The 16,920-nt window shown below is 42.9% G+C and overlaps 1 protein-coding gene across 6 annotated transcripts in view; it reads right to left on the reverse strand.

Moving 5' to 3' along the window:
- Positions 1 to 1,179: 1,179 nt before the first annotated feature.
- The window catches only part of TEDC1 (tubulin epsilon and delta complex 1), a 73,576-nt gene continuing 57,835 nt past the window's right edge, over positions 1,180 to 16,920 (reverse strand). For 5 of the 6 annotated variants that reach the window (XM_080406779.1, XM_080406775.1, XM_080406778.1 and 2 more), the window contains one exon: positions 1,180 to 2,416. In XM_080406779.1, coding sequence (XP_080262905.1) covers positions 2,057 to 2,416 — 360 coding nt within the window. In that variant the 3' untranslated portion in view covers positions 1,180 to 2,056. The other variant, XM_080406777.1, reaches the window with a different exon arrangement.

Genomic DNA, 16,920 nt, shown 5'->3' on the forward strand with positions numbered 1-16,920 from the left:
AAGGCATGAGGTAGACCTGCACTTGAATCTGAGTGCTCTCACCCTGATCAAGAATATTTGCCCACTCTCCTCTGCTGAAAATTCCAGAAGAACAAAGGATTTTTTGAGGGCAATGCTTTAAACCTAAATGTGATGCAGTACGAAAATCCCTTTGTGTAAAAGCTGAAGGAGGATATAAAATGCTCCAAGAGAGAGACTGGTGCTGCCACTCTTGTTAGTTCTAGGATATGCTGTTTCTTTCCCAATCATGAATAATTTTCTGCGAAACCTGTGTCGGAGTCCTCTTGCACATTGAATGCCAGCAGCCCTGGAGCCAACACCCCCCCACCCCCCCAAAACTGTAGCAGCTTGAAACAGTTCAGCACGTGGTACCCTGCACCTACAGAGCATTTTAAAAATCAGAGCAGTGTGGATTGGCTTTTTAAGGCCAGGGTTATTCTTCCAGGAACAGCAGCCTGAGGCCACCTTCCCCAGAGATGGATCCCACCAGCCCACTAGGCTTGTGTGTCCCAGGACGATGTTTGTCACCCTGGGTGCCAGCTGACAGCAGGCACGCTGGTTATGCCTGACAGCCTCCAGTCAGTGAGTGCACACAAACAGCCCACTCCCAGGGGCTGTCCCGTCTGCGTAGGGCTGACTGGAGTTGAGGTCTCTAGCTGGGAATCGCACTTCGCACCAGCCTTGCTCAAGCCTGTTCCTTGCACCAGCCACCAGGTCCACGCAGAGGAAAGGCTGCCTGAAATGTGGCCCATATTAAACTGAGCTTGTATACTCCCGGCTGCTAGCAGTGCTGCATTCAGCTGGGTGAAACCAGGGCAAACTAGCCCTCCCTGCATGGCTCTGCACTGGCGCTTGCACTGCCAGTCCCTTCTACAAAACCTGTATGAGAACCAATATAAGCGGTACAGATGAGCAGGGTCTGGAAGCAGCCAAATTGTACTTGGTGCAGCAGAAACCAGGAGACCTGAGCCGTGTCCACCCACTCCTACCCGCAGTCTCCCTGCAGAGCAGCAGTCGTACTGATGCCTAGAAAGAGTTCCTTAAAGGTTCCTCACATTTGGCTGCTGAGCAAGCCAAGAACGGCTGGTAATCAGCAACACCACTGAGCTGGGGTAGTAGACAGAAATCCAGATGGAGGAAAGCCCATTGCTCATAGCAATTCACAAATGAAAAGAAAGCTGTTTTTTTAGAATTTATTTATTCCTGAAAGTCTACAACCAGAATATAAAAAAATTCCTTGGTGAAAGCAAAACAGAAAAGGGGAGGAAATGGAGTGTAAAGTGTAAAACATTCACATGTTCCAGGGGAAGAAGCCTCCAGAGACAGAAGTTGGAGACTCCTCAAGCTTGTAAGTTAAGGTCATATTTCTATTTTACAGAAACTTCCTACAGTGGATCCATAAGTTATCTCATTGTGACTCATAACTCGAAGGAATGGGTTTCTAGATTGTTCTCTTCAAGAACCCAATTACTTCAAGTGCATCACACCAGTAAATGAAATCAGTGTGCTGCTTTATTTATTATTAGGCATTTGTTTTTCCTTATGGTGACTGCATTATAGCTGCCACAAATATGCAAACCAGCTGAATTAAACCAGCACACTTTCTCGAACATTTCCAATCTCTCTAAGCCTTGGTACTTTGCATGTTCTCCAATACCTGGATTTTTCTGACTAATGAACTCTTCCATTTGCTGGAAAATACTGAATGCAATTAGTACTTCAGTGCTGTGCCTAGCAGCTGAGCACTGTAAAACAGCCTGGTGCCTGGCAGAAGAACTAGAAAACTGAAAGATAAAAGGGAGATTTACACACACTCCCACCAAGGCCTGCTGCAGAATTTAATTGGCAAGGTTAGCAATAAAGGGGCTGCAGAAAGAACCACCAAGGTTATGGCCCCAGTGCAAGTCACAAAGCCGTAACAAGTTATGATTCCCAGGCTTAAAAATTGGAAATTATATTTGGTTCCTCACCTCGTACTCCCCCATGCCAAGCTGCACAATGTGCTCTGATCAAGTCAGTCTATTCCTTTGCTCTTCTCAGTCCAGCTTTTATCTCTTCAGGGGGAGATACAAATCACTCCATCCAACCCTTCTGCAATTTCATCCAGCCTCTGTCTGCACTCTTCCTGCAGCTGTTTCAGCTCTCTCTCCAGGCTGGCCTCTCTCATCTGCAGGTCTCTGATCACCTCTGTAGCACTGACAGCTGAAACAGGCTCCTTAGATACAGAACTACTGAAGCCCGTTTTGCTGGCAGGATGTTTGCTTCTGAACACCAGTCTGCACAAACCATGCATCTTATTTTTTGTTGGAGCACAAAGGCATGTAAGATCTAGCAGTTTTAGTTCAGCACTCTCCTGTATCTTTTTAGCAGCAGTAGAGAACCCCTCCTTCTGTAGTTCTTCTTCTCTTATTTTCACCTGCAGAGAGAAGAGAGAAAAAAAAGGGAGGGAGGGAAGAGTATGGTAGATTTCTGTGAAAAAATCCTCCCGCCAGGAAACAAAACAAAATGTCATGTTTGGGCTAGCATGTACCAAAGAGAAGAGAGCCAACTGCTAGTATAAACCTAAGTGCGTGGCAGTGAAAACTGAATTAAGCTAACATGTGCTTTCTATCAGGTACCAGCCTCAGCGACCAAAAAGCTGCCTGTAGCCATTTGTTTGCGGATTCACAGTCTACCAGCCCCTCCACTGATGACTAATACACAAGGGCTCTGCACACTTCCCTCTTACCGAGGAGTGGGTGGTTTGACTTCAAAGCAAAACACATGGAACAAAAAGGGAGATCCAGCAGAGTGACCTTCATCACCGTTGTGCTTTAAGCCACCATGCTGTCATAACAGATTAATTGCCTCACGATTAACAGTATTACTTCAGTTTGCAAATGCTTTCGGTACTTGGCAATGCTAAAAAGTAGGGATGACAACTGTAAGCTAGAAATTCCTTAATTCTCAATTCTCATTATGGGGTTACAAAATAGAGAAAGGAAAATAATGGAGCAGAGACAAAGAACTAGAGGCTAAGACCAAAATGAGTACCAGGCAGCACACTTTCACTGAAGATAGGGCCCAATAAAACAAAGCTTCTCTTGTGACAGAATCACAGTCTGAGTGATAAAAGCCATTGTGTACACTGGGATTTCTCCAAAGCATTTGATTTCATATTCTCTAACAATTTGATTTGAAGAACTTGCAAGATGGTAATTGCCTTGCCAATTTTACTAGTGGATTAAACATGAATTAAGTGACTCATCTAAAACTATAGTTGTCGGTGAGGAAACATCCATAAGGAGAGGTGCCCTGCTAAGTCCTTCAGGGAGACTGTTCTTGGTCCAATGGCATTTTCCATTTCTGCTACTGCAACAAGCTGCCAAACCAGCTCAGCCAAAAAGCAGCAGTTTCAAAAAAGCGATGCCGCCTCTGCAACCTGCACAAATCCCAGAGCTCTCCTGGAACTTGTGCACAGTTCTGGAGTTTGTGCTTCAAAAAAAACACAGGGAAACAAAGAACAGGATTCAAAGGCAGGTCACCCAATGACTCACAGCCCAGAAAACAAGCCTTATAGTATGAAACATCAAGAGCTCAAACTAATCCATTCATGGAGACACATATATAATTTGTTTTAGATCCTAAAAGAAAGTGGTGAGAGACCAAACTCTGCCCGCAAAGCCGTAAGAAGATCAAATGGATGAAAATCTGAGTTAGATACTCAGCTTCAGAATAAGACATTGTTTCCTACTGTGAGGATAATGAACCGTGAAATGCTTCATTGCAGCTCCAGGGATGAATCCTTTGGCCAAAGCTCAGCTCAGGTCAAGCTCAGTGCTAATGACACCCCCCTTCCAGCCTTGAAACTGCTCTGCAACCCTCCCCTCCCTGGCTGTGGGTGAAGCTGAACAACTCCTTGGGGCTTAAATCTGCATTGAGATATTGGTGTCTCACATATTAGGGCTTTGACAAGTTCGCTGTAAAGTCAGGGATACGTTAGCATCTCTCTGAAGCACCAGAGATCAATCAGAGCTCAAAGCACCAGCTGCAAGGACAAGAGTCCTAAGGTAGCAAAGCCCCCCCACCTTTGCCACTGTAGAGCAACAACTGCTCAGGGTCAAACCAGCTGCCGTATCTGGAGAAAAGAGGATCCCCCCCCCCCCCAGATCAGTAGGGAGGGTTTCACTACTGAAACAAATTCAGATGCTTATGACATACAGGGGACCAAACTTATGTTCTCTTACGGTGCGAAACACGCAGGCATGGGGGCTGCAGTCACAGTTAAATTTCCCCACTGACACCAACTTCACCAGGGCTTCACTCTTCCCACATCTTTTTGCAGAGTATCTTCGTGAGTTTTGCAGCCAAGCAATTAATCCTCTCAACATGGTTCTGATGCGTTATTCTTCCCCCCACCCCCACTCAAAAAAGATTAAGAAAATCAATCAAATCAGAAAAGGAGTAAATTTCTCTGAATTTTCCCTAACACATTAAAGGCTTTATCGATGCAGAACCATCTGTTAAAGGAGATCTCTGTTGATTAAGGCATGTGAATAGAGAGTTGAAGCCAACAGAAGTCTATCTTTGCCCTTGTCCAAGAACCAAGGGTCCCTCTTTATCATAATCCCCAAGGAATCCCAGGACATCCCTCTCTGGCTGCTGGCTACAAGAATATCTGAGGCCAAATTCTCCAACACCACTTTTGAAGAAACAAAACTGAAAAAATAAACAGATTCAATGTTATCTGGTCTCCCCACTCCCAGTGAATAAATGGAAAATTATGTTTGCACAAAGTGGATTTAACACTGGAATCCAGGATGGGGGGTGGGGGGGTGGAATCACTCAGCAAACAGAGCCCACAATGGTTTTTATTTTTTGCATTACACTCAGGCAGAATACTAGTAGGGCTGTATAAAGGTATTCCTAATGAAACATAGGTTTTCATACTCTCCAACAGCCAAAATTGGAGAATTTTATTATCCATTGTGCAGGACACATAATGGAAGAGCATGCTCCTCTCAGGACTAAGTGCACTGAGTTCTAACTCATAGCAATAGCAGGAACAGGAATTACTACGCTGAAGCAGGAGCAGCTGTAAGGACAAGCACAACAGCTTTGCAGTTCAGCACTCGGGGAAGCAGAAATATAACAAATTCTGACATCCAAGTATCAGAAGGGCACTGCACACGCTATCTTCTGTAAAGAGAACTAATATTTCCTGGGACAACATTAGATAAATTTAACAGGGGAAATTTTCAGAGTAATGAATATGAAATAAGAGAACAAGTTTACCAAAGCGCTCTTTATTTCGTATCAGCACAATCTGGAGCTGGAAAGCTAGCTCCAGGTTCCTTTTTCCAGTGTTCCTCCTGGTAAGCTCTGCAACCTATGTATGTCCACAGATACTCTGATTGTGGTTTGTAGATTTCAATAGCTAAAAACCTCTGAGGGATACCCTCAAGTAATATTCTTTATTCTTCACATCCTGAACACTTGTGAAAATACTCAATAACCTCTTCCTGTACGGTTAATTGATGCTCTTTAACAGCTTGCTGTCTCCCATTAGTCAGCACACAATGATTATTCTACACTGCAAAACAATCTCAGCAGACCACTTTGTATTAAACAAACATATTGTAATTAGGAACCTCAGCATTTTGTGCCTGCCCAATCTCCATCCCACAGCTCTGCCTTTCAGTCTCAATCTAGCAGCTGGAAGGTGAATTCCCAATTAGGTGCATAGGGCCGTCTGACAGCCACTGCACATCCTCTCTGAATCAGTACAACATCATCGTTTCCACTTCCACAGAACCAACCTCATCCCAAAGGGATCCCATGCATTTTGCGAAAAACCACACCAAACGTTGACAGAATCAACTGATGAAGAATCAACATCTTCCAACTGAAACATACACTGCTCTGCAGCGAGTGCTGATCTGGTTAGCTGTTCACAACAGCACAACGGAGCAGTCACTCACAGGCACTGTAACTGAGTTCATGGAAGCACGCCGTCCCTCTACACGCTCCAGGGTCAGTGTACCCTACCAGGTTTCACACTCTCAAGACTTTGATAAGCTAGCAAGAACCTCCCATGGCACACAAGTGTCCTCATCAGCCTTATGAGGGCTGCAGATGGACAGATGCCATGAGTGTACACTGAGGCAAATACTCCTACTGGGTTCCTTGTAGCTCTTCACCTCACCATGTCACCAACCACTGTTTGGGACAGGACAGTGGCCAAACTGCCCCAAGTGCTCCTAGATTGTTTCCATCAAAATAACTCAAGTCTACCAAAAGACCACCCTAGGTTTTCAAAAGGTAATTAAAAGCTAAAGGGCAAACTAGAATAATTTTCATGTGCTAAGCAGAAGCCAATGAGCTAGTGTAGTTGCAGACTGGAGTACAGCATCTTAAATCACAGACTGAAAAGGGACCGAAGTGACAGATAGCCTGTGCTGCCCTTCCCAAACGTGGCACAGTGCGAAGGGTTGCAGTGTGCACAGACGCTGCTGGCAGATTCACATGCAGGAATATGCCAAGTACTAAGCGCTAGAATAAAACAGATCTCTTCAACGTCGGCTGGAGGGTGGGCAGAGGAGACAGGTGGCCTCCAGTTCCTGACATGGCAGAATTAATCCAGGCAAGACATCCCTGAAGTGTGGAAAGGTTTTCCCACCTCCCCAGAGACAGTGCCAACACCGATGCTGCATTTCCAAAAATGTTCAGGCTGAAAACGGCCCAGCCAAAACAGAAAAAGAGTTGGAAAGGGGCAGTGAGGTGAGGCATATCCAAAAAAAAGGCTGAGCAGGTACCTTGGCTCCATCCCCTCCATGGAGGATTAACTTACGCACTGATGCACAAGAGAGACTTCAAGCCAGCAAATGCCTACATACATGACTAACTTCTCCAGCACTTCCTCATCCCCACCTTCTCTGAAATGTCTTCTAACTGAAGATACTACTGGCTGTTCTTTTCATCCAGACAGCTATCTCAGCTGTTTTCAGTCACAGGAACCTTCTGGTGCTAAACAAATTTTATACCGATGAGTTCAATGGGCAAATCATGGAAAAGGTAATGTGTCACACATTTTAATAAACAAGCTGCCTTCCAGTTTCTTTGCATGTTTCACAGTTTGGAGGCCAGAACAGTATTACGCAACTTCACCTCCTCTAGGCATGTGCTAATTCTGTCACATCAACAGTCCCAGTCTTTCAGTTGCCCATCATGGGGAGGTCTACTTTATCAACTGCTTAGATGACCTACACATGTAGCTCATTTGATCTCTCCTCAAAGAGGAGACCTTCCAGCCCTTCATAATTACCACTGTGGTTTCCTCAGCTCCCTCACATTTGCCTGCACCTTGCTGGCAACAAGCTTCCCAGAGCCTTATGTCTCATTCTGTATGGCTCAAACATCCCCAAGAGGCTAATCTAACTCAGAATTTTAACAGCTCACTAATGAAAAGTGCAGTAAAAATATTCACAAAACGGTTCTTTTTCTGCTAAGAAGGAAGCTGGATGCAAACATATTTGGAAAGAATGCAAGACATGCCAAGGAGGTGCTACGAGGTCTAGATAACCACATCACGTTATTTAAATCATTCCCAGCAATGACCTAACAAAAGTGACAATCTTCCAAATACTGGAAGTCAACATTCAGCTTGTTAAAACTTCACACGTCAACCTGAAAGCCTCGGAAAACAAATGAATGCTCTGCCTCTCAGTTACATACTTGAAGGAAGCCACTAGCTAAAGAGGAAGTTTAAAATGCAGCAGGAGTATTTCCATTTTATGATCGCGTTGTTGCCAGCTTCGAGTAAGGAGCAGCAAACCAAATTGTTGGAGTTCCTTTTGAAGTGGATGATAAAGACCAGAATCATGTCATTATACTTAAATCACAGTCTCTTCAACTTCTTCTAGGAGTTTTGTAGAAATGGCTGTAATGACAGTATTGTTCAGAAAAACAAACTACACAAGCCTAGAAATGGCACATTTTCTGCCTTCAGTCCTATCTGTCCACTCATTCTCTCTTGTATTTCTCTTACAAATAGGGACAGGCCCCCAAATGCATACAGCATGAAATACAAATTATTCTTGCCATTCTATACAGATGCTACAAACTGCGATGCCTGCCTTTGCTGGAAAACACAGTGCAGCCTGCTCCTTTGTTCTCTGAGTCACAAGGAACAAACAGAAAAATCTCAGATCTTGTCTTTTTGGATTCGGGAATGAAAGGAAATTAGGTAATATAAATGGATGCAATATGCAAGCCACCAAGTCATACTGCCTTTGCTATCATGGCATAATCACCCAACACCTTTCATAAACTCATCTGGTTCCTCTGAAAATGCCAAACAGCATTTGACTTGCAGAATTCTTTTATTCCTAAGCTCATTTCCAAGCTTTATTTTAAAGCTACCACATCTAAGATGGCCCTCTGTACCTGGGGAGTTGAAAAGGGTGCAGTGAAATGTTACATGCTTGGAAATGCATGATGAATGAGGGGCCAGACTGCAGAAATAGAAAAGACCTGCCAGGTCAGATGGTGCACTCACCTGCCTGGCTCCAAATGGCTCTCCAGCACATCACAATATCCCAAGCACGAGCCCTAAGAGATGTTCTCCAGGCTAGAGGAGCTGCCCAGAGCTCTCAGTCTCCATGTATAATGAGCAGACTCCCAATCAACAGACAAGCACGAATTATAGATAAAGATCTATAAGTAAAAAATGAAAGCAGGATAAGCACGGGGATACTGGCATCGCTCAGAGACTGCCAGCATGGATGCTACGCAGAAATCCTGACAGCTGAGTGCTGGAAACCAGGCGTGGCAAATTAAGGCTAGTTTAGGAATTTAAGTTTCCAGACTGGATTCCAGATCAGTCCAGGGGCTGAACCTTGCAAACGCTTGTCTTTAATCAGTACAAGCCTGAATAACACTTCATAAATGATCGTTATTTATACCTTTTTCTGTCTTAGTTTATATCTAGGGTTTATCCCACCACCACCACCTCCCACCCCCAGAGAAAAACCTTACAGAACTGCAATTCCAGCTGACAGTCTATCTGGGATACAGAAAACAGGACAGAGAGGGATTTGCAGTCTACTTTTAAGAAAGCTCTCCTTGTCAGCACCAAGTACACAAGGGAAGAGAGCAAAATAAAATAATAAGCAAAAAGTATCAATAACACAGAAGGGGGAAAAGCAGAGTCCACTATAAGCACAGCATAAAGATCTGCAAGCATTAAATAGAAGTGGAATAAAATAAAAATAGCCACAGGGATAGGGATCCCACAATTCCCACCCACAACCTCTTTGTGCTCCTATACAACAATTTCCTGGCTATACAATATGCATTCTGTACCTTGCTGCACACAGAGCAGCACTGAAAAACACGCACCATGGCCTGTTTGTGAAAGAAGATCCCCAAGCAGAGTTTGTTTCAAACATCATTAGAGGTAGCAAGAACTGAACAAGCCAACACTGTTGCTGTCCATGTTTGTCACTGTTTTCTGTATAGAACTGAACAGTTATGAATAACCCAAGTGTTTTGTGTGCTTGTGTGTCCCCAAAGGCATAAAAATAAACCCTTTTTCACACATAAGTATGGCAAGGGCTTTACACTTCTGTAACAATAAACAAGTAATAGTTTGGCTAGGGGGCCAGTTTCTTTTAACAAAAGTGTTTGCTTTTTTTTTTTTTTTTTTGAACAATCATGGTTACGTGTATGACAAATGTTTTCCTTCCATAGCTATAGACAGTGACCCATTCAGCCTCAGAGAAGCAGAGAAAGGCACCATTTCAAGGGATGCTGTGAATGCCAAAGTGATGGAAAACTCGGATCCTGCAGCTCCTACTTCTGGGAATAATTAGTGAGCAGGGGGGAACAGGACCCTGCAGAGCCTACGAAGAACAGTGACTTCCAAGAAAAGCAGACCCCCAACCTTCAGAAAAACACCTAAATGCATTTACTGCTTATAAAAAAAACCCCCACAAATTAAAGCAAAAGCAATATCTGCAATCAGCTGTTCTTCAAACAATACAACACTGAGTAAGCAGGTGTTTTACTATAAAAAAAACCCCGACTAATTTCAAATTCATGTCTTATACTAACTTGCCCAAATGCAATTTCAAACCTCCAAGAAAGTTATAGAGTTAGTACTGCAGCTCTATAAAACTTGTCTCATTGAATCAAGCTTCTTTGCTGTAAGCTTTCAAGGTTTTTAATTTTCTGCAGCAATTTCTACACACTGAAGAGTAACCAGTTAAAAACGCTGGAAACCATCATTTTCTATTTTAATAGCTGAACACTTCCCACACTGTCCTGCCTAAATGAGGTCTCTTTCTTCTTGTGAGATCCTTGATTGTACACAAAGAGACTTGATGTTCTTCTGAAATAGCCCATTTAATAGCAATGCTCATGCATTTATGGATTTAAAGTCATAAACTGTTTGATTAGCCTAACCTAACCACAAAGCACAGGCTACAGTATCTCACCTAGTAATTTCTGCGGTGTTCTACTACATTTTAGCGAGTTACAGGGTCTCTTTTAGAAACATACAATTTTGGTATTTTAAACACAGGATCTAGCAGTTTAAGAAATTACGCTTATCACTGTGTTATCTCAGCAGTGAAATGTATTTATGGTTAAAAATATGCCCCTTTTCAGTGAGTCCCACCTCAGCCACTGGGTCTTCTTATACTATCTTTCACCTAAAGTCTTACACCCTCAGAACCGCACTTCTGTCTCAGAACTTGCGGAACGTGATCCAGTTATAACATTCCCTTGGTTAAATCATGCTTTTCTGACCTCTCAGGAAGCCAGATCAAGTAATTCCTTTATTACCCTTCCTTTAATCCTTTCCAACCTCTCAACCATTTTCCAGTTGCAATGGTGGTGTAAGTGGGGCCAGCACATTTAATTAAGCTCTGAACTGTGATCTGTATCTTATCTGTAATTTTATGACCAGTAGCAGACAGCAACACCTAGCTGCCAATAACCTAACAACTTTTCCATGACCCATTACCATTACCTTCTATTTCATAAGGACATGAAATGGAAAGGTTTGCACATACCCAAAATCTGATGCTGTAGGTAGATCAAACCGGTTTGAGGTACATGCATGGGGGTTTCTTATTAAACCCAAACCCCAGCAATAGTAAGAAACTTAAATAATTTCTTTTGGCTTAACAATTATAGCAGCTAGAGAAAAATGTCACCTTAAATAATAATTTCTAACATTCATTATTATAGTTCAACAAGAGGAAAAATCTTAGGCCTTTGCCATTGGTGGTGAATAAATGAAAGGGGTGATCCCAAAGTAATATTAATAAAGGGCATTATTTGTACCATAAACTATGAAGACATTTTAGAAGGGTTGTAAAGCTGAGCTACAGCAACTGACAGAAGATGTAATTATACAAGCAGCTGCATTCCAAACTTCGCTGGGATTCGCAATTTCCTGCAATTAGAGAGGAATGTATGCATCTCCATCTTATGCATTTTAAAGACTTTCACTATTCAAAATGCTAGCTCCTGGGCCCACCCTATTGTCATTCCAAAACAAACTGACAGGGAAGCCACAGAGAGGCAGCTACCTATTTTATCTAGGAATAGAAAGTCATCTTTTAACTGGGGGAGGAGTCCTCTGAGGAAAAACTCTAGTTTTAATACCAGGAACGCACATAGGTGCATCCAACGAGAACGGCTACCACGGTCTGGCAGGGCACTGCTGCTCTGTGCTTCCTTTTATCACGCATTGAATACTGCGCTTTGTAAGCCTCCAGAACAACATCCACGCTGTCCTCCAATGGAAAGCTTTTAGATGGTGAGGAAGCACAGTAATTGAAAGTTAGAAGTTAATTAAAGCATTAGAATGAGATAATTTCATAAAAAAGACTGACCTGATCTTGACTGAATGGATAACATATCTGTTGGCTTTGTTTGGTTTGGGGGCTGTGTTGGGGTTTTTTTTGTTTGGTTTTGGGTTGTTTTTTTTAAAAGATAATTGAATGGATCTGTATTTAGACTTCTGTATCTAAATACCACATTGATAGGAGTCAGAAAAATCAGTTTAGCTTAAGATAAAGGAAAAAGGATATAGGTTTAAGAAACAGGAAATGAACAACATAAAAGATTTTTCAGGGTCTTTACCAGGAAAACACAAAATATACCTCCAAATATTAACACAAAGCACAAAAGCACATGACTGATAAAACCACTGCCTGTTTGCTGAGCCTACAAATATATCTATCACACAGGCAAAGCAAAAGAGAAATTAATCCTCTTAGGCCTAAAAGCAACTGAACTCTGTGACTGCTGTGCTATGAGCCCGTGTGAGCAGACCTGCTTACAGCGAGGGCTTCACCCGGCTCTCCTCGTGTGACAGAACTACGCTGGATCCTGCCATTGAAGAGATGCACAGAGAGGCAGCTGCTTCAAGGACAGCCTTTGGGTTGGATTGCTGAAGGACATATCCGAGGCAAACAGCCCAGAACGAAGGCAGCTAGGCTGAAAGCCTCAGGAGATACATCCCTTTTCCACAAAGCTACAAAAAAAGTTTCTTGTCATATGGATATTTTCTGAAATCTCTGTTCCTGAGGTTTTGGCATGAGTAATTCGCTTTTCCAGTGGTTAAAGCTCAAAGAAAAAAAAAAAAAACAAAACAGGTGGGAGTCAGAAATATAATGTGATTATTGTATTGCAGCAACTCTGTGGGAAGAACCAGCCAGGGACAAGCCTTAAAATAATAAATGGTCTTCAAAGAAATCAGTAATTTCTGCGTTACCTCTATTCAGGTAAAAAGGATGTCAGTGATGCCAGTACAAAAAGAGCAGACGTGAAGCAACAGCAACAGCATACAACAAGATGGCCAGAATCACCGTGCTCTGGAGCCAGGAGCTTATCTAAACCTCTTCAGCTGCTTCCCAAGAAGATATGCAACCTGGCCACCCAGTATAGTCCTGCTGCTCTCAGGAGGGTGGGATAACTCCAGGCAGGAGCGTCACACTTGCAGATACTTTACCATTGACTATAAGGAGACACAGTTCAGACTTGTGAAGGTCCAAATGCTACACAATTCCCAATGCACATCGCAGGGAATAAGAGATAATACCTATCTCCTCCTCCAAATTATAAGTCTTCAGCATTCTACAGTAATAAAAAAAAAATACCATTCCAACAGCCCAGCCTTTTATAATGAATTTCTTTTTGACTGCAGTTTTATCTCTATAGACTTTTCAAAATCTTTGAATTAGAAGATCACACAAATTAATGCACTAATAGGCACATACTGAAAATATACGATATGAAAACCAGGGTATGTCAGTGTAAGTAATTTAGACACTTGCAAAAAGGCTGCAGTGCTACTTTGAAAAAGACCCTGACAACTACAAATTACAAAGGAAGGCAACAGACATGTATTGCTTCATATAATAAATTGCTCACTTATTTTTCAATTTGTTCTTCCAAACTTTTATCTTGGGCAGCAGAGACAAACACTGATGATGTATCATCTCAGATCTAAGTGACTTGCAGAGGCTTGGAGGGTCCCACTTTGTGTTCAGCAGAGCTTTATCACTGTGCAACATGAAAGCAGCCACTTTCACTAGGAACAGAGTGCTGCTTGTGACTTGCACTTCCCTGTATTGCCCTGCTCTAGGAGAACAGGATTGAAACAAATTCAAACAAGGTAGTTCCTGTATACACAGCCAAACAATGGAACATTTATACAAACACTCCTAGAACACACAAATGAGAGAAAGGTATTACTACCTAGTCATACAAATTTTCAGGAAAAGGTCTTTCTTAAGCAAAAATTACTAGGAAAATGAAAACAAAAATGAAAAACCCATAACCACAACTTTTAGGGAATTTCTTCACCCCAAAACTGGTTTAGTTTTCAGTTAGAAAACACTCCCTTGTCCCCTCCAGGGGCTTTGCATGACTCCTGCAGAACCTCCACCAGCACCCAGCCCTGCAGCTCTTCTCCCTGCTTTTGGGGGAGGCAGGAATGGTGCACCCAGAGCAGCAAAGGTCACTCCAGCAACCAAGCCTATCCACAACTATGGCATGAGGAGGCAAAGGAAGTTTTAACTTTCAGCTGGAGAACAGTCTACATAAAACATTTTCAGAGTTTCAGTGAAAAAGCAGACCTTATCTAATGCCACTACTCTTAAAATACATTCAGCAGTTTATTAGCTCACAGTTTTGACAGTGAGTAGCAGCTGTAGGTGGATGTGGAACTGCCTGAATGGTCACTGTGACTCTTGCAGCAAAGGCTGGGTCCTATGGCTAGCCTGCAAAGCCGGGGGGGCGGGGCCGAGAACAAACAGCTCTCAGGGCTTTGAGAGAGCTGACAAAATGAAGAATTAAAAGTCAAAATTCTGAGCTCAGTAGTGTACTAAAGCTTCATTTAGATGCATTTCTGGCTGGGAAGAAGAAATGTGACAATACTAAATTAAAGATACACTTTTATGTCAGCTCTTCTACAAGTACAAGGGACAGACACAGAAATGAGTTGGATGCTTTTTCCTCTTACGATCAAGTACACTCAATTTCAGGGCAGACAACTGAGAGAACAAGGCCAAGGTTTTAAGGAAAAAAAAAAGCTGTTTCAGGTTAAGCTTTGAATGCATGAATGCAAACAGGCCTTCTAAAAGCACCTCTATCAACTTACCTAAAAATCAGGTAGTACTGCAAAGTATGCAATGCTTCTAATTCCTACTGTCAGAGGAAGAACCTGTCCCAACAGTCTGCCTGGAGCTGTAAAGCAAGTCAGATACCTCCTGGAAGTTAGTGTCCCCAAAACCCTCTCTGAAAGGTTCTGTAAAACACAGTAACAGTGTTTCAGGTAGAGCTGCTCTGAAAAACAGCCACTGGCTATGGTGTTTAATATGGCTTCTGTCAGCCAGAATTAGCTATGTTCCCAAAATACTGCCCTTGTGGAGGACAACATTTGTTGCAGTGGCTCACCGCTTGCAAGAGAGTCTCGTAATCCAGCAACCTTGTGGTCACCTCAAATCCCACCCATCAGCCTCCAAGCTTTTCCCATTCAAAAAGACAGAGGCAATGCTGGGACCTGCAATCTTATATACCTTGCACATCTGAGCCCTACAGGCATTCCTCATCTTCATCCCTGTTTTACTGTGCATTTTAACTGTGAGAACCTAAGTACTATACTTATTTCTTTAAAATGCACTAAAACATTTACAGTGGCTGCAAAACACGTTCTCTCATTGGAATAGGGTTTTTTACAGTTTATTGTTAAATAAAGCTCATCTAAAATTTGAGTATAATTCTTCAGCTGCATTTACTACATGTTTCATTGCCTTGGTCAATATCCAACATCTTGGCAAATAATGTGAGTAAAATATTAAAACAAGTTATTGATTATACTTGAACTGATCCTGTCACCTGAGCAAACATTCTGTATCTCGACAAAGGAAGGGAAAACTGCATCTTTTGGAAAGCAAGAAAAACTTTCACCCACGCTTACTTCAAATCCCAGAGTTCTGCATACAGAACAGGAGACGGCACGCAAGTTTTTAATGTTTCTCTCTTCCCTAAGGAGCCTGGAGTCTTTTAGAATACATAAGCCCCACAAAAAATGTCAGGCTAGGTAATTTATTTTCAGTTACAGTTTTTGTGTGTTTGAAATCAGTTTGCTGATGTAGCAACTGGTACACAGAGTCTCTCCATCTCTCACACAGTTCAGCACTCATTCAGCAATCTCACAGCAAGTTGCATCTGCAAATGCAGAATAAATACTTATCTTTTTCATCTCCCTGTATGCTGCAAGCTTAACTGACTATTCAAGTCTGACCAACCTGCACAGAGTTCTCAGAAGCAAGATTCTCTCAAAAGTGTCCCGGCTCTGCTTACCTGCAGTAACTTTCCACATGCACGCCAGTTTTAAACCAGAGTAACTAGGGGCTTCAGGTCTAACACAAATGCAAGATCCTGCTGTTCAGAGAACCAATGCATGAAGGTGGTTTCTTTCCTCCTTCCAGCACAAGAGAGAGCACACTGCCCTCCAGGAACAATCACTTGCATCTCCACAGGCACTTACCAAAAGCAAGCAGCCTCAGATCTCCTGCTAGGGATATTGACGAGTGACAAAAACCAATGTAAGAAAATACAGGGGCAAAAAGCGAAAAGAAGCATTAGGATCTTACTTCCTACTGTTTACAGCAGATGCATGCTTTCTAATAACCTAAATCTGCTAATACCATGGCAATTCCATCAGCAACAAATTTAATCCTACATTTAACTAAATAAGAACTACACATAAAAGGCATTAGCCTTGTCTGTCCTTGCCATCCTCCTGCCCATGTCCTCCATTGCTCCTTTTGATGGATGTTTCTGTTGATCTCTCTGGGTCTGCGCCCCTTACCCCAGGCATCCGGGTCCAGCCAACCCAGCCAACCATGCATTTCCAAAAGCTACTTCTCTGGCCTTGCTAGTTCTTCAATTTCTTTTTGCATGAAAAGCTCTACTGACAGCTGCTCAGTGCTCCAGATGGAGGTTTGCAAACACAAAGTGGAACACAGACACACTCTGGGACTGGGGAAGGGGCAGCGGAAGGGAACGTGCTGACTGAGGAAATAGATCGGCACAGAACTGTTCCCTACCACTCCTCCGCTTCCTGCACCCCAGACAGCCTGGATAATTAACTACTCGCTACACTAACATCTTCATATTAGCAGAAAGCCCAAAGAACTAGAATGAACAGCAGAAATAGCAAAAATGCAACGTGAATAGTCTGCTTTAAAAAGTGAGCTATTGACAAGCCTTCAGAGAGTTCTTCGGTGAGAGCTCAGCTGTCCCTTTGCCACAATTCCTGGGTTTAAGGCAGCAGAAACACAACCCAGCCCTGCACCGGTGCAGGGAGGAACACAGCACACCAGGAGCCAGTCCAGCCCCCACCAGTGCTCCTCAGCA

The sequence above is a fragment of the Falco punctatus genome (genome assembly GCF_963210335.1).
Source record: "Falco punctatus genome assembly, chromosome: 11".
Classification (NCBI taxonomy): domain Eukaryota; kingdom Metazoa; phylum Chordata; class Aves; order Falconiformes; family Falconidae; genus Falco; species Falco punctatus.